Source organism: Ailuropoda melanoleuca, chromosome 14 (assembly GCF_002007445.2).
Source record: "Ailuropoda melanoleuca isolate Jingjing chromosome 14, ASM200744v2, whole genome shotgun sequence".
NCBI classification, from domain to species: domain Eukaryota; kingdom Metazoa; phylum Chordata; class Mammalia; order Carnivora; family Ursidae; genus Ailuropoda; species Ailuropoda melanoleuca.
Genome location: NC_048231.1, coordinates 29622223 through 29647279, shown reverse-complemented (window position 1 = coordinate 29647279; position 25057 = coordinate 29622223). Strand labels below are relative to the sequence as shown.

The 25057-nt window shown below is 50.4% G+C and overlaps 1 protein-coding gene across 12 annotated transcripts in view; it reads right to left on the bottom strand.

The window, feature by feature from the left end:
* DGLUCY (D-glutamate cyclase) overlaps window positions 1-25057 on the bottom strand; it is a 76485-nt gene that overhangs the window by 23147 nt on the left and 28281 nt on the right. For 8 of the 12 annotated variants that reach the window (XR_004620078.1, XR_004620073.1, XR_004620076.1 and 5 more), the window contains 7 exons: window positions 21381-21510; window positions 17300-17453; window positions 15330-15528; window positions 11961-12108; window positions 10699-10821; window positions 7198-7401; window positions 2054-2314 (listed from right to left, as the gene is read on the bottom strand). Coding sequence is in view for 1 of the 12 variants with exons in the window: in XM_019801299.2 (XP_019656858.1) it covers window positions 2054-2314; window positions 7198-7401; window positions 10699-10821; window positions 11961-12108; window positions 15330-15528; window positions 17300-17453; window positions 21381-21486 (1195 nt within the window). In the remaining 11 variants the exon portion in view is untranslated. The other 4 variants (XR_004620080.1, XR_004620082.1, XR_004620079.1 and 1 more) reach the window with 4 other exon arrangements.

The window sequence follows — 25057 nt, the reverse complement described above, 5'->3', positions numbered from 1 at the left end:
CCTTACTTCCAGACTGAGTGGTTTTGCACAGCTTTGAAGAAACCCTGAAAACACTGGCTTGCAATGGGGCCTGGTCAGGTCCATGTGAATTGCAACTTCCACTCCAGCTGTGGCTGAAATCACTGGGGGCCAAAGGGACAGGCCGCAGGGCACCATGCACCCCAAGCCGCCCTGTCTCCTGCTTGCAGGGACCTGGCCAGTTTCTACCCTTGTCCTTATAGCTACCTGGGTGTTCCTTTCTTATTTTATTTTATTTATTTGATAGAGAGAGAGAGAGAGAGAAATACTGAGAGGAACACAAGCAGGGGGAGCAGCCGGCAGAGGGAGAGGGAGAAGCGGACTCCCCCTGGGGCACCTGGGTGGCTCAGTCATTAAGCGTCTGCCTTTAGCTCAGGTCATGAGCTCAGGTCAGGATCAGGAGTCCTGGAGTCCCGGGATCATCAGGATCTGCTCAGCGGGGAGCCTGCTTCTCCCTCTGGACCTCCCCCTGCTCACGCTCTCTCTCTCTCTCACTCTTTCTTTCTCAAATAAATAAAATCTTTTTTTTTTTTTAAAGAAGCAGACTCCCCTTGAGCAGGGAGCCTGACTTGGGGTTCGATCCCAGGATCCTGGGATTGTGACCTGAGCCAAAGACAGACACTTAACTGACTGAGCCACCCAGGCACCCGAGGGTGATCCTTTAAAACTGAAGTCAGAACGTGGCCCTCCTCTGCTCAGTGCTCTCCTAGGGCTCCCCATCCCACCTGGAATAAAAGCCCAGCTGCTTGAGACCCTTCCAGGCTGGCCCCGTGACCCCTGTCCTCCCTTCTGGCTTTTCTTGTCCTCAAGCATGAGGCCACTCGGCTGGTCAGTAGCCCTTTCTTAAACCAGTCAGCCCCCCACTCTACCACCTGGCCTCTGCTCTGGCCATTGTCACAGCCCAGGGCCTCTTCCTTCAGCCAGCCCTGGCCTCACCCCTTCATCAACTTCATCAGTCTTGGCTCAAATGTCACCCTCTCCATGAGGTCTTCCCTGACCAACTTGTTGAAAACAGCAGCCCACCACGTGGGCTGTCACCCCCCATCCCCTCATCATGGTCCGCTCTCCCCCCAGCATCACACCTTCTTACGGACCACATACTTCCCTTTATCCCCATGTGGTTTACCGCCCGCCACGCTCCCCTGGGATGCACTTGTCCACGAGGGCAGGACAGTGTCAGTCTCTGCCATCGATGGCTCTCAACAGTCCACCGCAGTGCCTGGCACATGTAGGTGCCCCGCACACATCTGTTGTGGGAAATGGCTGCTGTGTGTCCAGATACAGCCTTTCGGAAACTTCCAATGTCACGGTGCTATAGGGCATGCCTTAACTGCAGTTGAAACCCTTTTGAGAGGCTAAAATGGAAACTATGTCTCTAAAGAAAGCATTTTCAGGGACACCGAGACATAGGCAGTGGGAAGCAGGTTAGAGCACCAGGCTCCCTGCTGAGGCCCAAACAACCCTTGTAGAAAGAGGAGAGGTGAAGAGCAGTTGCTCTCAGTGCACCCCAGACCGATCCTGGCACGCGGACAGCAGCGTCATGGCCTCACACCAGTGTCGCCTGCAGCTCTCATGTCACCTGCGTGCTCTGGGAATCTGTGCAGTGTGGGACATCCCCGCCCAGCTGGCCTGGGAGGGACACAGCCACCTGTTCTGACTATCGCACCTCCAACCTGGGGGCGGGGTCAGGGCTGGCCTGGGTTGCTGAGTCTCCGCAGGTCACACAGGGAGGGGAACAGGTGCACAGTGAGACCTGGGCTCTGGAGCCTGGAGGACGCAGGTTCAAACTCGAGCTCACCATTCCCACCTGGGGAACTCACCTGGACCTCTCAGAGACGCAGCCTCTTCATCCATAAAAGAGCTAATGCTGCTGATACCAGAGGGGTTTCGAACAGGAAGGAAAACGCCCCCTGTCCAGTGCATAGCCCTGCACTGGGTGCTTGGCAGGAGTTCATACACATTGCTCCCCCCCACCACATCCTCTGCCCACAAGGTCCATCTGGGGGAAATGGATTGTCCTCATCTCACTCCTCACCTTGCTCAACAGCCTCTTCCACAAGCTTCTCGAACAAACTCAAGGCTCTCAGGTCAACGATCATGGAGACCGGCTTCCCCAAGGCCTGCAGGAAGGCGGCCAGAGCCATGGCTCCCGGCGGGCCGTCTGTCTCTTCTGGGGGCTGGTGGTTGAAGTGTGTGGGGAAGCCGGTGGTGACGAGCACGGCACGGGCATGGGACAGTGACAAGGAGGCTCGCAGCAGCTCATCTCTACAGAGCAGGTGTCCGATCCCCCGGTGGCCTAAAATTATTATTTTTTTTAAGATTTATTTATTCTCGGGGCGCCTGGGTGGCACAGCGGTTAAGTGTCTGCCTTTGGCTCAGGGCTTGATCCCGGCATAATGGGATCGAGCCCCACATCAGGCTCCTCCACTATGAGCCTGCTTCTTCCTCTCCCACTCCCCCTTGCTTGTGTTCCCTCTCTCACTGGCTGTCTCTATCTCTGTCAAATAAATAAATAAAATCTTTAAAAAAAAAAGATTCATTTATTCTCTTTAGAGAAAGAGAGAGAACAGGGGGAGTGGGGCAGAGGAAGAAAGAGAGAGAAGCAGACTCCAAACTGAGTGGGGAGCCCAATGTGGGGCTCGATCTCACGGCCCTGAGATCCCCACCTGGGCTGAAACCAAGAGTCAGTCGCTGAACCGACTGAGCCCCCCAGGTGCCCTGTTATTTTTTTTTTTTTAAGCCATAATGTCATGTGTTTCAAGTAGAAACTTAGTAAACAGTAGTTTGTTTTTTTATTTACTCTTGTTTCCGAAGTGGATTTGAGGGGATGTGGTGGAGACTGCCGGTTGTTCCCCGAATGCCTTCTCCTCCCCCAGTCACGCCCCCCCACCCCACATTCCAGTCTGTGGCTGACCAGTAGCCCTTCTAGTTAGGGGTTCCAGTCTTCCACAAGCCTTGGTTCTCTCTGCCACATCCGGAGAGCAGTCAAAGGGAACAGGAGTGGAAGTCATGTATGCCCCCTCTGGGCCTGCCGCTCCCCTTCCTCCCTTCCCCGCTGCTGGGGTGTTGACGACCAGCACCTCCTGGGGGTCACAGGGTGTCATGGCAGAGCTTCTGGCTGGAGCAGGTCCCGCTTCCTGCTGAACCCCAACACTCACCAGAGAAGGCCTGCCCTGGACAGTTGCTTGAGAGGCACACACTTGTACTGTAGTTGAGGAAAGCGTCTTGGGGTTCATTTGTTATAGTGGTCTAGCAGACTCTAATGCAGGAATGTCGAATGAGAGGCGATGGGACTGCCCCGTGGGGGAGTCACCAGAAGAAGACCCTCAGACAAGGACTTGGGTGCAGGTATTTCTACAGAAAGTGAGCCCAGGAACACTAAGTCAGAAGACGGAGGAAGTGTGAAAAAAGGGAGAAAATCTCCTGAAGAATGAATGTGTGAGTGAGCAAATTAACTGCAAAGGGGACTGGGGCTTGGTCCTGCTTGAGATGCTCTAGGAAATTGTGGGGTTCACACCTCAGGGCTACCCTGCCAGAGAAAGGGGGACCAGGCCCTGAGGCACCTGCTCCTGTCCCCTGCTGGGTGCAGCTTGCCCACTGGCTGGGCTCTCCCTGCTGTGGCAGAGAGGGTCTGGAAGTACAGGAACACCCTTAGACGGAGGGACAAAGAGACCTGAGGCTCAGGGGAGAGGCTGTCCTGTTGGGAACGGCCAGTGGCAGGGGCAGGTGACCCCTGGGGAGCAGGGAGACAGGCGGGGCAGCAGCACCATCCGCTGTAATGCCCTCCTGTGGCTGCCAACCTGGTCCCAGCTGGGCAGCACAGCCTCCCAGGGCCCGTCACTTATCATCGTGCCCCTGCCCATATTCAGGTCCCCTCAGAGCATATCTGTGATTGTGGGGTTGTACATACATGTGGTCAGAAGGGGTTCATCGCAGCCTTGTTTATGGTGTCAAATGATGGATGTTAATAAAAAGGGTGGAATGTTTGTAAAATGGAATTCTATGCAAACATTAAAAAGGATATTGTAGAAGACTGATGACATGGAAGAATGTTCACAATATATTAAAAAGGGAAATAGATGCATGTATATATATAAAGAATATATATTCTTTTTTCAGTCTTACAGGCTTAAGACTGAGGAAAAAGACTTTAAGGGCAAATTTTGAACTGTTTGTGAATAACGGTTAATTGAGTTGGGATTCTGGTTATTTTCACTGCCTCTTTATGTTCATACATTTTCTGATGTTTCTACCACGAATGTGAATTGTTGTCGGTAAAAGGGGAGAAGAGTAACATTTTTAAAGAAAAAAATTGGAATGTAACCTATTTCATAGGATGTGCTAGACATCAAAAGATAGAGGAGGGGAGAGAGAACTTGGTCAAATTTAGAGTGGTTGATGGTTTCATCACTTGTGATGGTTTTAGCCTGAGAGCAAACGTCATCACCATGAACTCTGTGTTCCTTCCTGTTCTCCAGGTTCCTCAAGTGTAAGTCAGTGTCCTCTCAAAAATGACCGGGCAGCTGTATTATTATGCCCAGTGAGCAATGCTCAGTGTGCTGCCTTTAAGCTCATCTCCGCTTATTTAATAGAGTAGGAACCCAAAGCATCTATCGTTCTTGAGGATTAATGATGCTCCGTAATACAGTATTGGCACCTTCAGACAGTCATAAATCTGCCTTTCCCCCACGCCTCACGCTTCAAACCTAGACACAGTCTGCACAAGCACAGAAGGGGGGGTTTTGTGGATGACCTCCGGGTCATTTTTATTAAGCTGGGGTGCACTGGGCCTGCAGTAAATTTAATTCCCACTTACTTTTTTATCTGAGCTAATGGCAGAGTTAATAATTCATCTTCCCTCATGACCCTTGTGCTGAATGGAAGAACTGTCAGCCCTGGGTAAGAAGGTTTTTGAGGGAGAAAGTATTGCAGAAATTTAAAAAATATCCACCCAGGAGATCAGCTACGTAAGAGGCTCCATGTACACAGAGCCATGAGTTTTCCATCTCTATATATGCATGTATCCTGAACGGTGCATCAGTCGTAGGCATGTAGGGGTATGGGGTAGGGGTAGGGGTTATATGCAATAGAAACCATACTCTCTGTTGAAAGAAAGAATGAATGAACAACCTAGCAGACAGACAAAACATCAAAAAGCTAAGCTTTGTAGCTTTGAAGGAAGTTTTGCTACTGCAGACCTTTGGTCCCCAGCCCAGGGGAGAGAGCAGACATTTTTAAGGCTGTTCTGCACTGCTCAATTCTTGGCCACAGTGTTAGTTCACACAAAAAGGCACCCAGCTTGGTGGCCCTATGAGTCTGCCCAGGTGCTGTTCTCTGGACCAATGTCACTGTAATCGGCTCTGTCTGGGTGCTGGGACTTGGCCAGGAGGCTTGACCTCTCCAGGCTGGCCTCACCCCTCTGCTTTCTACACAGACCCCACCACCATCTACTCAGATATCTGCTTGGCGAACAGGGGTCTGATGGGCCAACAGGGCGATCACATGTGCCTCCTCCAGAACTTCAAAGTACAAAGAGCACCCAGGTCAAGAATTACAGCCCATGAGGAGGTGTGAGCCAGGAGAGGCCAGAGCACGGTTTTAACTGGCCTGGTGGGACTGTGATACACCATGTGAACTCAGATTCCAATTTATCCAACACTAACTGATCGTGGGCCTTGGAGTCAGTGGGTCAGTCAACATCTGCTCCCACCATGTACCAGGTGTGTGGACTTGGGCAAGTTTCTTAACCCTATATGCCTCAGTCTCCTCATCTGTTAAAGGCAGTTAGTAATAGTTGCCTTATAGGGTCAGGGGAAGAATTTAAGATGAAACGTGCTTAAGCTTTTAGCACATGCCTGGCCCGAAGTAAAACTCAGTAGATGATAGCTGTCATTCTTATTACCATCACACTCCCAAAAAAGAAGTCTAGTTGTTATTTCTCCTGTTATACTGATGAGAAACTGAGGAAGAGAGGGGCAGGGAAGGCTGCACCCTCCTCCTCTCTGGAGCCTTTGCCAGCAAATGGATTGCATTTCCGTGCACATCAGCGCCCTCTGCTGGCCACCCGGGATTGGCTATTTGGCTCTTCAACCACCATGCAGAGGGAAGAGAAAAGCCCCTCAATTAGCTTGCAGCCAACCTCCTCCTAATTGGAACCAGAAGACCCCTAGTGGATCCCAGGTCTAGAAGCCAGTGGATCACAAGCCACAGAAGGACTATCCTTTCTCTGAGATGCAATATATAACATACACGTTAGCTGCAAACACTTATGAGGGTCCTGCCCCACCAGCATCCTCAGGGAAGCGGGGATCTAGCCCCCCACCCTTACCTCTGCTGCCCAGGACAAAAAATCTATTCTACACCCAACCCCAGGGCAATGGCATGGAAGGAGATTAGGCACACAGGGAGGACTTTGTTTAAATGGTGGTAGTTGATGACCTAAGAACCATACTACTCCCTTTTTTCTTACCATCCCAGTCCCAATTTAGTCGTGATGGCAATGTGCCCAGCTAATAAGCTCGCCTTCCAAACTCCCTCTTATGTTTAGTGTTGAAAATTTAGGGAGAAAAACATAAACTAAAAAAAACAAAATTCTTCAAAATTGAACTACCCAGAGATCATCAGCATCGGGATCTTGGTGCCTTTACTTCCTTTGGGGATTCATATGCACTATAAGCATTTTAAAAAAATCACACTGTGGGAATGCACAGTAGGGGCAAAGAAAGAATTTAGGCAGCTGACCCTTGTAAACAGAGGCGGAGGTGGAGGGGAAAGAGGACTCAAGCAAACATCTTAATGATTCCCAAGGAATTTTTTGAAGAGTTTGGATTCCAAACACCTTGAACCCTCATTATAACATTGTTTTTGAGGTTTATGCTTTAGAATGACCTTATAGGTGAAAACTTATCCCTCATTGGATGAAGTCTCAATTTCCATAATTTAATGAAAAACGCTATAGTCTAGTAGCCTGACATTAAGGCTATGCCTACTTTCTGGATAAAATAGCAATCTCTTCTCTTTGATAGGGTTAGCTAAATAAAGAGGAATACATTCTCTCTCTCTCTCTTTTTTAAATCCATACTGTAGATGCATGTAGTTTTCATGCTGCCTTTTTCACTGACCATTATACCGGTGAAGCATTTCTCCAGGTCCTTAAGGTGAGAATGCTTTGTTCCTTACCTGGGTCTAAGGCAATGATGGTCTCTAGCTCTCTGATCTTCCGAACCGCCGAAGCCGACGCCATGCTGTAGTGCAAAGGATCTTGGGAAATGCGATGGACCTCTGGAATTCCCTCAGGGGTAAGACAAGCGGCTGGAGCCTCTGTATCCTTCAGGTTGGTCATGACTGTGCAACCCGGTGCGCTGGTGAAAGCCAGCGGGGTCTCTAGAACACACAATGGGAGGGACTGAGCCCCCTCCATGAAATTCAGTCCATTCTCAACTAGCCCGCGGCTGACGGGCAAGATGGCGCTGGGCATCGACTCTGCCAACAGCGCTCCTCACACGGCTTGTAGCCCGAGTCGGAAAAAACTAGCCGATGGCTAAATGAAGCCCCACTTAACCAGGTGCCTGCAATGATTAGGGAAGTGAAGATGAGCCGAATGTGGGAAAGAAGGGAGGTATAGCCGCAGCTACAGATAGGAATTTCTATCAATTTAATCCTGTGGGTATCAACGTACTTACTGAACTCTTACGGGTGCATGAAGCCACCTTTCTGGACTTCGCTAATAAATAGCTCTCTCCGAACGTAGCTTCTATTTTTCCCATGGCACTTTTACTTTGCCTTGGTGTCTGCTAATTTCGTTCTTTAAAAAACTCTCCCGTACTAGATTCCCGGCAATGTGAAACTCTCTAGCATCGTTATTAAGAGCATGGCTTTCGTGTGCCAAACAGAGTTTGAGATGAGACTTTATCCTCTCTGAGCCTGTTTCCTCGGCTATAAAATAGTGATAATGCTTCAGATGGTTGTTGTCAGAGCTAAACTGGAAAATGCACATAAAAGTTTTTGCAAAGTGGTTCAGAGTGAGCCCTCGATAAGCGATGGCTTGCATTACTGAATCAGGAGCTCTATCTCACTTGCTCAATGTCCCTGTGCCTGGCCCGTTAGGGGCTTCATACTTACTACCCTTAATTACATCATCTGCTTTCTTCGGTGTCATTATTATCCTTGGGTACTTTAACCCCACTCAGCTGTGTGCTCCCAAAGAAGAGGACCATTGTTTATGGATCTCAGGATGCTACATAGCAGCTTGCACATAAAAGGGGCTCCGTGTGAACTGGTGTGAATTGAGTAAATAACAGTCTTGGATTTCACAGGAAACAGTAATTTTTTTTTCAAATTCAACAGAGAGCCAAAGTTAGTCAACACTTTAGAAGGAAAACCTCCTGATAATTGCATGAAGCATTCTAACTTAATTTTTAGAGAGGCAGGAATTAAGGATTTTGATGAATGCAATCACTGTTTTTCTGTGTTTTGGACAGAACCTACCACTGGTCGCTCTAACACCAAGCTCAGAGTGTGACACAGGCTTCCCACAGCTTGAGGTGTGTAGCAACTAATCTATCGCTAATAGAAGTTTATTTATTTTTTATTTTAAAAAAGATTTTCTTTATTTATTTGAAGGAGACAGAGACAGCATGAACAGGGGAGGGGGGAGGGAGAAGCAGGAGCGGACTCCCAGCTGAGCAGGGAGCCCGATCCCAGGACCCAGGGATCATGACCTGAGCCTAAGGCAGGCGCTTAACCAACTGTGTCACCCTGGTGCCCCGCTAATAGAAGTTTAAATATTGAAGTTTGAGTATGATTTTTTAAAGATTTGTTTATTTTTAGAGAGAGAGAGAGTGCTAGTGGGGGGAGGAGCAGAGGGAGAAGGAGAGAGAGAAGCAGACTCCCCACTGAGGGCAGAGCCCCACGTGAGACTCAATCTTACGACCCTGAGCTCACAACCTGAGCCGAAATCAAGAGTCAGATGCCCAACCAACTGAGCCTCCCAGGTGCCCCAGCATGATTTTTGTAAAATTAGAAATATTCAAGGTCATCCCTAAACCAGTGATGTCATTTGGCCTCATTTACAAATCAGGTGTGCTATTTCAAGCAGAGCTAATGGGCTGCAGGTTGCTGGGATACCCGTGGCAGTGAGCCCGCTTCTGCAGTGCACCCTTCGTGGCTGGTGGCAGGAGAGGAATGACACCATCATGCTGGACAATATTTACCACACGTGTGTGAATGTGTGAACACACGTGAGCACATACACACTCGGAAATGACCACAAACTCCCTGAGAACTGTATCGTGTCTCGTGCAGCATTGTATTCCCAAGATCTGGGTCCCCGTCTGGCACAGAGTAGATGCCCAATACATTTAATGTTAAATAAAGGAACAGGGGCACCTGGGTGGCTTAGTCGGTTAAGCGTCTGCCTTCGGCTCAGGTCATGATCCCACGGTCCTGGCATTGAACCCCACATCAGGCTCCCTGCTCTGTGGGAAGCCTGCTTCTCCCTCTCCCTCTGCCTGCCGCTCCCCCTGCTTGTACTCTCTCTTTCTCTCTCTGTCAAATAAATAAAATCTTAAAAAAAAAATAAACTAACGAATAGAATGCCATGGATCTTAGCATTTATGCCTCATCGCTATATTAGAAATAATCTTCATCGTGAGGCCATTCTGATACCTAAACTTATATGAATGCTTTCAAAAAAATTAAAGTAACGTTAAATTCTGTGATTTGTAGTGCAAGTGCGGCTGACCTGGCTGGAATTTTCTGATGTCTACGAAATGGGCTGCAGTAGTGATTAACATTTCTGTCACATCCCTACCTTACCGTGAGCTAGTTATGGCGCCCTCGTGTGTCTCTTCATTGTAATATCACCCTACGTCTTTGAAAAAAATAAATGGACAGTATTGCTTTAAAATGCAGAGCCCCCCCTCTTATCAAGATATGTTCCAAGACCCCCAGTGGATGTGAAACCGCACATAGTTCATATAGACTATGTTTCTTCCTATCCATACATCCCTATGATGAAGTTTAATTTATACATTAGGCCCAGTAAGAGATTAACAGCAATAACTAATAACAAAATAGAGCGATTACAAAATACACTAATAAAAGGGTTGTGAATGTGGTCTCCCTTTCTAAAAATATCTGACTGTGCTGTCCTCACCCTCTTCTTGTGACGATGTGAGATGATAACATGTGCATGTGATGAGAGGAAGTGAGGGGAGTAATGTAGGCATGTGTCGTAGCATGAGGCCACTATGACCCTCTGATGATTCGTCAGAAGGAGGCCCATCTGCTTCTTGACTGCGGCTGACTGTGGGTAATGCAGAACTGCAGGGAAGGAGGGCCCCTGTGCCCTGCAAATACCACATGAGGTGGGGTGTTTAGTGGTGCTGTTTGCCTTCACTCTTGTTTTCAAAGCCCCACCAACCTTCAAAATGTCTCAGAAAGTCAAGCTAAATATTGGTCTTTCTATTAGAATGGACTGTGAGCCTTGTGCAGGTGGAACTATATTTAATCAAATGTACAAGGTGCTGGTGAGACCCAGCCCCGGGACATCTGTATGTCTTTTGTTTTGTGACTCCATTTATTAAGTCTCTACACTGCAAGCCTAGGCTTCCGAGAACTAGAGATCCACCCGCTTCCATCCTGGGTCATAGTCATAGCCCCCTTTAAGCCCGGACATACTGCAGCTGCTGACGGCTTCGAGACTGGTCATCTGAGAAGGCCAGAACACTGGGACGTCTCCTGGCTGACACGCCACAGGATCCCCATAGTCAGGTTTGGAAAGATCTTTGATTCCCAACCATTCTGCCAATAGAAGAAGACAATGAATTCTATGGGTCCTGCCCTGGCAGGTCCCATGTAAGTTGAACACATTGAGTAGTTTATGTTTCTTTCTCCCAGAAAAAACTCTAGTCATAGGACTGCTGTCGCTGGAGAAAAGGATTCAGGATTTTAACAATCCGGGACGCTGGCTAGCTTCTAGTCCATTCCGAGTAGTGGAGTTTTAGAACAGAGAATCTCAGACCCCTGCCGTGATTGCTGGGGGAGACCCAGGTGCACTCAGCCTGACACCTGGTGCAGATTGCTCGCCAAGCCAGCATTTGTGAGCCAGCATTTATCTTGGTACAGGCTGAGTCACATAACACAGGCCTCAACTCGGTCGCTTGACCACCAACAGCGTCCCTACCCCTGGCTCGGCATCAGAAGGCTCCCGAGGACAGCAAAGATGGATGTGTTGGGCCCAAGCCAGCTCCACTAATGAGAAGACAATTCAAGGATTCATTCAGCAATGCACTTTGCTTTGGGTGGTCCTGAGATCTTTCTGTGAGGGAGGTGACCAGTGCTGACTGCCTTGTTAGAGAACGCAGGCTTGGTCTGATTCTGCTTGTCACACAGCTGAGCTAGCTGAGGTACACCGAGCTCCAGCTCTCACCCGAGACCCAGTCCCAAGCTTTCATCAGGTTCTCTGAGAAGCACAAGGAGGCCTAGGCTGCTGCCAAGCTTGGACCTGCTCCCTCACTCTCAGACTGAGTTAATACACCGGGATCAGTTCGAGTTGACACTTGGAACAAAGGCCCCCCTGCCCAAATACGCTACTGAACGACAGCCTAAGTTAGAGGTGGCTCTGAGCTCGAGTCCCAGGCCAATAGTTCAGCTGCTGCCCTCTGTCGCCTGCTCCTCCCACCCCAGGTTCACCTGAGGTTCACAGGAGGTAATGGGTGAGGCTGGCCATCCTGCCCAGGGCGGCACTTTCAAACCTGAGCGGCCTCTGTAGATCCAGACCTCGTGCTGTTGCTGGAGTCCGAGCCTCATCCAGGACCCCCGGGGAACCCCGGGGAAGACGGGGACAAGCCGGGGGGGTTCAGGAGCACAGCAAGTTCCCGTCTTCTCGGGCTGAAGTTCAAGGGTGGCTGTCAGAATCATGAATGAGAGTGGACGCTCACCTGGGTCACCGATATGAATGGGTTGTCCCTTGTTTCCCATGGAGCAACTGGCCCGCACCAGCCTTTCCAGCTTGTCCTTGGGGACGGGCCTCATTGTGACCACCAGGGGGCAGCAAAAGCCAGCCATGGCGGCACAAGGCACTGTTGTCTGAAAAGAAATCAAGGGAAAAATGTCGAGAAACAGAATTGACACAGATGGAAACCCTGAGCACCAAGAGTTCAGGGCAGCTGAATGAAGGAGGGGGTCCAAGTAGCTATTCTAAAAATACAGCTTCTACTTTCATGTGACATAAAAACGAGAAGGTCTGCTGGTAATGATTGGTTTAAAACAGAGAACCTTCACTTTGTGCTGTGGACACTTCCGGGAGCCTGGTGCGGCTATGGACCCCCACTCCAAGTAAAGTTTTTAATTGCATAAGAGGAAATGCATAGGTTTACAAAGGAAACCAAATATATTGCAAATGCAGTTATCAGATTATGAAAAATTGTGATACAGTGATATGTATGCTTTATTAACAGCTTAAGGAACAAGATGACAGATGGACCTTTGTAATTATGAAGTAGTGATCAACATATAGGATATTTCTGAGATATCAGCAAGAACTGCCATGGGACATGAAAATATCTGGGAGTTCTCTGGGCAGCCAGAGTCACAGTATCTGCTGGTACAACAGCAGTTCATTGCCTGCTTTCGGAATGGAAGGAAATGCTCAGTTTGAGGCTATGACAATCAAAATGTAATTTTTTTCATCCTGTTCCACGGGCCTCTGAATTTTCTCCATGGACTCTAAGGGCCCGTGGACCACAGGTGAAGACCTCTGGGAGAGTCAGAGGCAGAACAACTCAAGGGCAAAGGATCTCGTGGGATGCACTGGGGTCCGCTCTGCCTCCTGTGCCCAGACCCCACCGAGCTCTGCCTCGCTCCTCCTGCCTCAGCATGACCTGTGTGACTTTCTCTGGTGGTGGTGTTTTCTCCCCTGAATGGTTTCTGGTTGCTGCAGTGGGGCTTATGAAAGATTTAGGACATGGCCAGGATGATGTTCCGTGGGGAGAGTCGTGGCTGCTGCCCAAAGGGCTTGCTGTTGGCACAGGGGGAAAACATGCCTCCCCCAAATGCACCACTTCGGCGTACTGATTATTTTGAATTAAAGTTACTTGAGAGGGGCGCCTGGGTGGCACAGCGGTTAAGCGTCTGCCTTCGGCTCAGGAAGTGATCCCGGCATTATGGGATAGAGCCCCACATCAGGCTCCTCCGCTATGAGCCTGCTTCTTCCTCTCCCACTCCCCCTGCTTGTGTTCCCTCTCTCGCTGGCTGTCTCTATCTCTGTTGAATGAATGAATAAATAAATAAATAAATAAATCTTTTATTAAAAAAAAGTTACTTGAGAAAAGTAACTTCCCACCGCCCCCCAAAAAGCAGGAAATAAATCTCCCACGTGAAGGTACCCTCTCTGTACCAGGAGGGTAGAAGGCATGCTTTTTGCCAGCAATGGGAAATCCAAGGCCGAGAGTGCTCTACCAACAAACCTTGCGACTTCCTCACTAATTTACTACCCCAAGCCCAAACTTCTCTGTCTTGTCAATCCTTCACAAATTCATTGTTTCTTTGTCTGAAAGGCATAAAAGCCACCTGCTTTGGTCACTTCTTGGCGCCTCACACCCTTGGGGCTTCTGTAGGTATGACGCTAAATTTGTTTTTCTCCCGCTCATCTGTCTTATGTCAATTTAAGTAGTAGACCCACCGAAGGACCTCGAAGGAAAGAAGGGACAGGTTTCCCTCCCCTGCAACACGCTGGCTGTGTCTGCCCAGTTGGCGTCTGAATCACAGCACTTGGAAAGGGATATAGGTCAGGGACTTTCACGGGGGACAGGCAGGGCTCCCCTCAGGGCCAACACTGAATCCAGGAGGACGGGCTGGCTGGCCTTTTTGGATAAAGCTCTGGGCCAGAGGCGACCGACTTGAACCGAAGCCTGTTGGTAAGTGTGGTGTCATGAGAGAAGCATGGCTCTGCTGAGCATGGACTAGGGGCAGTGCCAAGCACTCTGTGCCAAGCATCCCTTCCTCGTCACACCTCTACCGTGACATTTTACAGGTGGGAGCCGGGGGTCCTGGGCTCCAGGCTGGCTTTGGGAAGTGGCCAAGTCCTTTTCTCTCTCCAGGCTTTAAGCTCCTCATTGAAGTGAAAGCAGCACGTGACATAGCTGCTGTAAATGGCCGTGTGTTTGGGGGGCCAGACCCTGCCCGGGAACCCCCACCCCATTAGCTGCACTTCCACCCCCACCCTCCCCTGCCCTTAGAAAACTGCTCGGGCACCTACTTTACACATGAAAATTGCTTCTCGGGGTGCCTGGGTGGCTCAGTGGGTTAAGGACCCAGCTCGGTTTCAGCTCAGGTCATGACCCTGCGGTCGCGGGATCGAGCCCCACATCAGGCTCTGCATTCAGCATGGAGTCTGCTTCAGATTCTCTCTCCCTCTCCTTCCCGCTCACTCTCTCTCTCTCTTTCTCTCTCAAATAAATAAATAAAATCTTAAAAAAAGAAAAGAAAATTGCTTCTCATCAGAGGCAACTCAGGCCTCCCTGGCAGGAGCCCACACCAGGCAAATTGTAATACCCGGGAGCCCAGGACAATATCTGCAGTCCGAGGCCTCCACAGAGAAACCCGCAGCCGACCGCCCCTTCAGCACGGTGGCTTCCCGAGCTTTACACAGACGTCCCAGGAGGGCTCAGTGGCCGAGGGAAGCTGGTTCTCTCCCCTTGACGAGCAGTGGCTGGTGTGGAACCGCAGAGACACAGCAGGGGGGTGACCCATAACAGCCCCCGTGTCTCGGAGAGGCGCCCACCCTGCCTTTTTGACCACCGGGGGCCACCGCGGGCAGAGAACACGACCCAGCTCTCCCGATAGAAACCCAACCCTGCTGCCAACGGGCTGGCCCAGGCTCTGCCCCAAATCCCCGGGCCTTCCATCGGCCAGGCACGTTCTCCCTGATGCCAGCAAGTTGGAGCCAAGGAGGATTTTCCAAAAGCTCACTGAGATGATCTGAGTTAAAGGAGCCAGACAAAACTCCCAAGTTTGGTTTACACAGTGGCAACGATCTGTCTCTAAGGGCTTGACTCCCACGCTCAAGGCCACATGGGGCGCTCACAGGGAGCCCACAGGTGGGCGGGGGAGAGATTGGACATCCCATTTTCCAGCTGAGGGGACAAGCTCAGAGAGGCTGCACACCTGGGCTGCACACCGACAAAGAGGCTGAGCTGGGGCCACGTCGGTCTCCTGCCTCCCGTGTCAGTGTTCCCCCCCGCAACCGAGAAAACGCAAGGTGACCCACCTGTTCGAGTCATCCTGCCCCTTGTCGATTGTGTCCTTACCTTGTAGGCCCCCATGGGACCGTGGCCCACCGAGTCTCCTGTGGGGAGCCCCGCCTTCTCCAGGGCTGCTTCTGGGGAGAAGCCGCAGTCCAAGAAGAAAGCCACCATGTCCCCCAGCTGCTCCGTGTACTCCTCCAGCGAGGTCAGGCTGCCAGTGCAGGCCCCGAGCTCGTACTTCTGGAACTGGGGACTGCCCGCCCTGGGGACACAAGGGAAAGCTCACAGGCCCCAGACTCAAAACGGCCCCGGACTATGCATTGTTTAAAAGGATGCGGGAGAGTGAAGAGGATGTGTGGAGCTGAAATTTCAGGCACCTTGCTGGCATCCTTCAAATCATGCCAGATTAGAAACTGTTAAATCAGCATGCATTTAATGTAATCCCATTATATTTTCTATAACCTGAGCCCAAGACCAGCCAAACGAGCAAGAAAAAAACCCAAAAACCAGTGGTGCCCTCTCTGCCACTGAGGCAGGGCCAGCAGACCAAAGGGACAGAAGACACGTGTCTCAAGAAGTTTCCAGTGCTAGCAGTGGGTGAGGTCTTTCTCTTTCCTTAAAGAAACTTTTCCGTAGAGTTGAAAGATTCTGGTTATAAGCGTATTCTTCATTCACTCCAAAATCATTTTGCAGAGCCATTCCTTCATGCCAGGCACAAGCCAGGTGACTGGACCATAGTGACAGAGAGGACACTGGCCCGGCCCCTAAGAAGCATGCAATCCTACATTGGCAACACAAAATACTTGCAACACAGAGCAGTGAGTGTTAACAGTCCAGGCAGAGGAGTGAGCCAGAGAAGGGAGAAATCCATTCTCTCCCACAAAGGGGGTGGTGCTGGAGCTGGGTCCTGAAGGATGAATAGGAGTTCACCAGCCGGACAAGGAGGAAAGCACATCCTAGGCAGAGGGAGCAGTATGTGAACAGCATGGAGGCTTCAAACATGTGACCCACTGGGCGATGATCTGCTCTAGGAGTCCCTGAGATGGCAGCATGGGGGTGCTAGGGAAAAACATAAGGAGCTGATCTCGGGTCCGAGTGGGGTCTCTGAGGGACTCTCCCACCCCAGAGTCCACAAAATGATAAGAGAAGAATGTTTTTGAGAAGCTTTCTCTTTGGGGAAAGGGCTGGGGATGGCTGGAGTGTCTGGGTAGGGGAGGACACTGAACAGGGGCCAGGTCATTACGGGTCTTTTTTTTTTTTTTTAAAGATTTTATTTTGTTTGTTTGAGAGAGAGAGCACACACATGTGAGCAGGGAGAGGGGCAGAGGGAGAAGGAGAAAAACAGAGTCTCTGCTGAATGCAGAGCCTGATGTGGGGCTTGATCTCACAGCCCTGAGATCATGATCCTGAGCCGAAATCAGGAGTCAGATGCTCAATGGACTGAGCCACCCAGGCACCCCATACAGGTATTGCTACCAGGCTAAGGTGCAAGCCACAGGAAGGCACCGAGGATTTGAAATGGGACAGTCATGTAATCAGATGTCGCATCAGGAAAAGTCGCGCTGGTGGGTCAGGGGAACACAGAGAAGATGCGAGCCTGAGCCGGGCCGGGGGGAGCAAGGCGGGCTCCGTGCAGGGCTACTGTGGAAGCCGAATCAGTAGGGCTGTGACACAGTATGCTCTACTTACGTCTGGGAGAACATACCGCACAGCGTCAGTAACGGCTCTCTCTGGGTATTGGTAATACTAGCGTTTTTCTTTTCTTCCTCATGCTGTGCAGACAGGTTTCTGGCTTGGGTGATGAAGTGGGTGTGTGACAGTGCCAGCAGCATTTCTGCAGCCAGTGCAGAACTTTCTGGGTGATCCCCAAGATGTTTTCCAGGGCAGGGGCACAAGACAGGAACAGGTAGGGATGAGAATGGAGGGGAGGACAGCTCGTTTCTGAGCGAGTCATGAACAAGGCTCGGTGCCAGGCACGGAGGGTCCCTGTAGCTGGACACAGAGGTCCCTGTTGACACTCCCAAGCACTTTACCTGGGGTCTGGGACAGCGTTCAGGGCAGGCAACGACCATGTGTCTGGCTTGCGGAGGCCCAGCAGGGGCAGAGGGCCACTGTTGGCTTGGCAGAACTTTTCAAAGGCTGGAGCCAGGGACCAGTGCAGGACCACCACGCTGGCCGGTCGGAGCCCTGGGTTTGGTGAGAGAAGACACGTGCATAGTCAGTTGCTTCTTGGTAAAGCCTTCTAATCTGAACTCCTTTTTGCAGCACAGCCCAGAAAATGCCCCTAAGCATACAGTGGTGAATTTTCAGGAAACGAACACACCCTGGTTGTCAGCACCTAAGTCAAGAAACAGACCATTATCTACGTCCCAGAATCCCTCTGGGCCCCTACGGTCATCACCCCAGCCCCGGCGGTAGCCACTACCCTGACTTCTAACAACGCAGATTACTTTTGCCTGTTTTCATCTGATGGAATCTTACAGTGTGAGCCTTTTGAGTCTGGCTCCTGTCACTCCACCATCCGTTTCAGAGATCCGTCCTTACTGCCGTGTTTGACGGTAGCTGGTTCATCCTCAGTGCTGGGTGATATGCTCGTTACCACAATGTACGTACCCAGTCCTGTTGCAGACGGACATTTGAGTGGCTTCCGGTTGGGGTTATTATAAATGGTGCTGCCCTGAGCATATTAATACATGCATTTTGGGGTACGCGTGTTTGGCACAGACCTGGGGCTGTAGGGGAGATGCACGTCCAACTTTAATAGCTCTGCTAAGTGGTTTCTGAAGTGGTTCTGTCGCTCTGCACGGTGAGTTCTTGCTTGCTCCCTGTCTCCTCCAACGCTTGGTGCTGCCCGTCCTCTCCGCTCTAGCCACCCCAGCAAGTGCTCAGTGGCGTCCAGTGCAGATGTAGTTGGCATTGCCCTGAAGCCTAAAGCAGCTGAGTGCCTTTTCGCACATTTGATGAGCCATTTGGATATGCTTTATGGGAAAGAGACTGCTCTTGTCTTTTGTCTGGGCAGATTCTTGGCTGAGCAGGCTCCCTGAATCCTTGACTCTCCCTCCAAGCAGACGGCTTCCTACAGCGATGGAGGAGGACCCCCCTACTTGCATGCCATGACCCCCTCTGGGGGCACGCAGCCCTCCTCTGGGGTAAACAAACCTGTGTTTGAATCCTGATTCTGCCTCTGACCAGCAGTGTGACCCTCAGCCTTGGTACCCCCACGGATGAGATGGCAGTAATGAGAACCCCATGAGTTCATTGCTGTGTGTCAATTATCCAGCACACAGGCATACAGGCAGCAGGGGCTGGAGTTACATTCATTCAACGGAATCTCGTGTCGACATTTAAATTATGGTACAGCAGAATCTTTAATGATATGAAAAGATGTTTGTAACATACGGTTAAAGAAACAATACCAGATAACAAAACAGTATGGTTGGCATATTCTCCTTTTAATAAATTGATGAGAGAAAGAACTAGAGGGAAATACATCTCCATGTTAATCATGGTTATCTCCAGTGACAAGACTGGGTGATTTTTTATGTTCTCTTTTATGCTTTTTGTCAATATTCTCAAATTTATGTAATAAATAGGGATCATTCTGTAACTGGAGAAAAAACAAACAAGAAAAGTTATGTGGTTTTTTTTAAAGGATTATTTTCTTTAAAAAGACCATCCCAATGAAAAACATAATTGGGCTGTTTTGGAGAAATAATCTTGGTGACAATTCTAAATGCTCAGTTTGCTGTATCAATATGTGGACATCTCTTTTCCACAATCATACTGTCAGCTAATACTTTCGGAGGGCTTATTCCATGCCAGGCCATCTGTGCGAAGTAATTTATAGATGTTATCACTTGTATTTTATACACGAGGAGAACAAGGCTCAAAGGGATGAAGTAACTTTGCACAGCTGGTATGTGGCACAGCCAGGATTTAAGCCTGAGATGGGGGGACCCCCGAGTCCCTCTTGGATCACCATGGGGCTGCAGGCACTGGGCCTCCCTAGGATGGGCCCACCATTCTCTCCGGCACCTTCCTCCTCGGGGATGGTAGAATGAAGCAGCTGCGACCATCCGCAGGGAAAGTTCGAGGACCAGCTTCTGCTCTAACGGCCTGGAACTCATGACCTCAAACCCTCAGCGCCTGCCAACGCGGCAGACTTTCAAAACGTGGGCAGACTGCACACTCCCAGTCCCCGAAAGCCCAAGGAAGCTAACTGCATGTCTCGAGCAAGCCCAGCATGTCTCCAAAAATAATCTGGAGTGAGCTGGAAGGGAATTCAGCCAGCCTAGCAGCCTGGCTTTCCTATGCTGCCCCTTTCTCACCTCCAAAGCCTGTTGTGAGAGCAAACTGGGTTTTTAATACCACAAATCAGAGAGGTATTATGTACACAAACTTCCTTGTTTCCTTTTAAATGAAATGTTCGGAGGGCATTGTGTTTTGGGTTCATTCATCTTCACTGATGCTCGGAGAGACACCAAGAGAGGGCTCTGTGGCAGTGGCTTTTTGGAGGGGGTGGTGGACGCATGAGGGGAGGGTCTGAAGTGATTGCTGCATCCCCTGGGTCTCTCGAGCTCTATCTAAGGTCATGATGGCTTTTCCTTTATCAAGAGAAATGAAGTGAGTCTTCAGAGTCCTTTTACTTCAACGCAAGGTTTTCCTTTTTTTTTCTTCACTTTATGCCCCTTTAATGTTCCTAATCTGATGTAAGGCCCTGGAAGACATAGTCCCACACTGGAGGGTTCCAGCCATTCTACAAAATGAGCGTCTTTCCTCGTGGCACATTCCATGACAGTGGCCAACTTGGATGGACTTAGCCACACGAGCTCAATTACTCCTCCCGACAGCTCCTTAGGGAGGATTGTATTGTTACTTCCAGTTTCCAGGTGAGCTTAGAGAGGTCACACAGCTCACCCACAGCTATGGCCAGTAAGGAGCCAAGCGGGGACTCGCACCCAGGCTCTCCGATGCACTCGGCTCTCTTGGCTCCCCAAAGTCCTAGCGAGCAATGGGGTTCAGCTGGTGTTCGCTGGCACGTCATGTGTGTGTGAGGGGTTGTGGGAGACTATTATGGTTCTCTATAAAGCACATTCCCCCATATTCACAGCCTGAGAGGCCCCTTCCCTGTTGACCCTGTCCTTGGCTGCATGCCTTGTTTTGACAATGGGACGGTAGGAAATGTGACACAGGCAGGTGTCGGATACGTGCTGATTGGAATCCTGAGCTACCTTGTAAAGAAGTTGGGCTACCACTGCTGGGGAGGCTTCATGGCGACAGAAGAGCGTTAGGCCAGCCCCGGCTGCTCCCGATCCTCCCAGTGGACGCCCCAGACACGTGAGGAAGGAGCCATCACAGACGGTCCAGCCTCAGCAGACAGGACAGCACATGAAGCAGAGGACCGCCCTGCTGAGCACAGCCTCCTGCAGAGCATGGTTTAAGCTGCGCAGTTTGGAGTGCTTCGTTGTGCAACCGTAGATAATTCTATGGGCCCAGGAATAGCCACAGAGCCGGGCATGTCAATCAACAAAGCAAACCGTCCGGCTCTAGCACTGGAAACCACACTGCCGGTTTTCCCTCTGGCGGTTCCCATTACCAGAAAAGTCTTCCTCGTCATGAAATTTTGCTGGCACTGGGTTCAGGGGCAACTTTGATGTCTGTTTTCTTTCACAGGACCTTTCAGAGCCTTGTGTGTCCCGCGTCACTCTGGTAAGAGTCTGGGGAGATGGCGCCCCCGGAGGAGACCAAAACAGGGAAACTTAGTCCAAATCAAAGCCAGGTTAAAATGCAGTGTCATCTGGGGGCACCTTTCCCTGGAGGGAAAACCCAGTGGGCCCCGTCATCTGGGGCCATTGGCAGTTCTCCCCGTGTGCGGTGACGGAGCAGAACTGTTGGTGCTGAGCCGTCTGATAAGGTTTTCTCACCTGAGTCTTCTGACCCACGTGCCAGAGCTCCTTCTGCGAAATTAAGTAGTGACCAGAAGTAATACCCTCCTGCCCTTACTTCCTGTTTCCCAAGCAGAAGCTGGAAACCTCAGGAATTCCTGGGCCCTGCACAGCTGTATTTCCAGGGATTTTTTTCTTCCTTTTTTTTTAAACAGCTGGCACCACTTACCCCCAGCCATGCCGGACACATGCCTGATGTTGGGTTTCGTCTGTAGAATCAAGCTCCTAACGGCAGGGGAAAGGCAGGCCTTCAGGCGTACTGTGAAGGTTATCATGCCGTCCTTGAAAGGGGCCAGAGTCTGGGTGAAGGAAAGAAGGGGGACGAAATGAGAGGCAAGCTTCCCCCAAGGTGGCAAATTTGGCATCGGGTACCTATCACCTCCCCTCTCCCCTTGCTGGTCCTGCCCCGAGTGGGCATTGTTTGGAGCAAATTCTCCCCACCCACATTCCCACTCCCTTCATGTCTCAGTTCCTTGCTTGCTTTCTTCTTTTCTTTTTTAAAAAGATTTTATTTATTCATTTTGAGAGAGGGAGAGAGAGGAGGGGCGGAGGAAGAGGGAGAGGGAGAGAATCTCAAGTGGACCCCTCCCCCGCCGCCAAGGGTGCAGTCAATGCGGGGCTCGATCCCACGACCCTGATATGATCTGAGCCGAATCCTAGAGCTAGATGAGCCACCCAGGTGCCCCTCCTGTCTTAGTTTCTAATGAGAAATTCCTAAACCTTCAAGACCTTTGCTCAAGCCCCTCACCTGGCCTGGAATGTCCTCTATCCCTCCCTCTCCTCAGAACTGGTTGGAATCTTCCCCCTCCAGGCAGCAGCCCCCGGGGCCCACACCGGCTGCTGCTGGGCCTCTGTGCCCCCAGACTGTTCTTTGAGCCACTGACTTTGGCCTAATGTTATACTTGACTCTGAATCCCCCCTTTCTCTTTCCTGGGGAGACCCCAAGTACTCGGAGAGCAGGGCCACCTCCTGGGCCTGTCCCAGGGCAGACAACGGCATGCCACGTGTAATCACAAATGAAACAAGAGGCCAGATTTTCTGTGTACGTGTGACTCCTGTTATTTAGAATTGGGTGCCCAGAAGGAATGGATTTTATGTTTTCTGCTTTATATCCCCTGCCCCACCCCCTACGACTCTAGGTACAGTGCCTTGCAGAGCTTTTTGGTGAATGAATAAAATGCTGTAGATTTCGAAATATAGAGGTGGTGTCAAAGCTCCAGGAAATTACACTCAGAAAGGAATCCTGTGTGTTGACTTCCTGTGAAAATTAATAAAAGGAAATCTTTCGTTTCAGTTTATAGTTTAGTTTAGAATGGAGTTGGGAGGCCAGCAGGGGGCGCGCTCGCCCCCACCCGACCTCTGGGCCGACCCCACAGAAGACCTACGCCTCGCAAGTCTGATTCTACTTTAGCTTCGATTTTACTGCCCGAGCAGGGGGAAGAGCAACAGCCCAGTCGATGACAGTCACCGCTCAGCCAAGGAGGAGCCACTACCCTTCTACCCCGAGTGGGCTCCAATGGACTTTTTTTTTTTTTTAAAGATTTTATTTATTTATTTGACACAGAGAGAGACAGCCAGCGAGAGAGGGAACACAAGCAGGGGGAGTGGGAGAGGAAGAAGCAGGCTCCTAACAGAGGAGCCTGATGTGGGGCTCGATCCCACAATGCCGGGATCACGCCCTGAGCCGAAGGCAGACGCTTAACGACTGCGCCACCCAGGCGCCCCTCCAATGGACTTTTTGTTTGTGTAACAGCCCTCCCAACCTCCCCCTTTTCTCTGGAAAGGAACTCCCTCTTCTTTGTTCCCCGGACTCGCCTCCGGACTTGGGGGTGGTTTGGCCACAGCTTGCTCGTCTTGAACTGCAATTCTCTGCTATCTCCGAATAAACCCATTTAGGCTGGTAAAATAGAAAGAGGTTTCGATGGGTCAGCAGAATGTAGGGCTAGGTAGATGAAGAAAGGGAAAAAATGACAGAGATGAAAAGTATAGCATAGAGAATATGGTCAATATTGCAATCCTTTCGTGTGGTGGACAGATGGTGACTATCGCTATCACGGCGAGCACTGAGTAATGCATATCAGTTATTGAGTCAGTATTTGTACGCCTGAAACTAATATAACATTGTATGTCACCTATACTTCAATTATAAAAAAATCTAGGGCTAGACGGTCACATCGTGTCAGCCTCCAAGGCACAGCCCAGGTCTCCTTCATCTCAATATGCCACGCGCCCAGCACCGTGCCTGATGCAAAAGTGGGAGTTCGGGGGCGCCTGGGTGGTACAGTGGTTGGGCGTCTGCCTTCGGCTCAGGGCGTGATCCCGGCGTTGTGGGATCGAGCCCCACATCAGGCTCCTCTGCTATGAGCCTGCTTCTTCCTCTCCCACTCCCCCTGCTTGTGTTCCCGCTCTCGCTGGCTGTCTCTATCTCTGTCAAATAAATAAATAAAATCTTTAAAAAAAAAAAAAGTGGGAGTTCGGTGTTTGTTGAATGACTAGCTGACTGCAGAATGGTTGAAAGCAGGAATCCAGGGCAGTGTCCACAGTGAAGGTTCTAGACAAGCAAGATTTTTCCTTAAAGATTTTATTTATTTGAGAGAGACAGAGAGAGTGAGTGTGAGACAGAGAGAGAGACAAGCCAGGGGTAGGGGCAGAGGGAGAGGGAGAAGCAGACTCCCCGCTGAGCAGGGAGCCTGATGTGGGGATTGATCCTGATCCCAGGACTCCAGCATCATGACCTGAGCCGAAGGCAGATGCTTAACGGACTGAGTCACCCAGGGTCCCTTCTACGGCTCTTTCTGTCTAGAGAAGGACCCAATGAGATTCCAAACCACCGATTTGTGTGTTTTCAATTTCATAGACAGAAAGCCGTGCAAACCCCACAGCTATTTTAATGAAGAATTTGAGATTGTATGAAATCTCTAACAAACAAAAGAGAAGAAATAATTGCCCCCGAAGGGGTAGAGATGTATTTTAAACCGACGGTGAGTGCTTTAATAGCCACAGACCAAAGTGCTTCAGGGACACAGGAGAGGACAGTTGGTCCCACAGGGCTGAGGGGGGTGTGTGCCTGGAGGGTCAGGTGAGGTAGGGTTGCAGATACTCAGTAACAAGGCAGCTGCTTTGGCAGGTTAAGCCTGAGCTTGCCTGCCGGATGGAGAGAGCCCTCTGGGACGTGGCAGGCCTGACCTCTCGGCCAAGCATGCGACACACCAGCTGACGTCCTGATGTCTGTAGTGCCCCAGGGTCGCAGCAGAAGGCTTAGCACCTCAGCCAGGCACTCAACAAAGGTCAAAGAGAGAACCATTCCATAATCAGGTGGGGGCGGTGGCCAGACCCCTCTGATAATGGCCTTCACTTCATAGCTGTAGGACAGAATGGATTTTACCCCAAACCTACCGAAATGAGGGAGCCCAGGGGCACCTGGTAGCCCTTGCTCCTCATTGTTATTACTCACTAAGACAGCAGGTGGACGTGGGGTGCTGTTTTGCAAATAAATTGTAGCCCAAACACCAAAACCTGAGGGTGATTGCCTTTCCTTTCTTTTATTTATTTATTGTTTTAATATAAATTTAAGTGGATCTAGCTCATTGCTGTAATAATGTTGCTTTCCTGTCCTGGAGACAAACGAGTGTAGCTGGCAATCCTGCCCTGTGAAATGCACCCTGGGAGTGTGCCAGACACATGAATATCACCCACTGCGCATGTCGGGAGGGAAAGAGAGCTGAGAACCCCTACCTTACAGAGTTGTCCCCTCGAAGCGGGGGTCAAACAGCATGAAGTACATGCTTACTGGCTTCCGCCAAAGACGTGCTTTCAATACACAACCAGAGAATATGCCCAATCGTA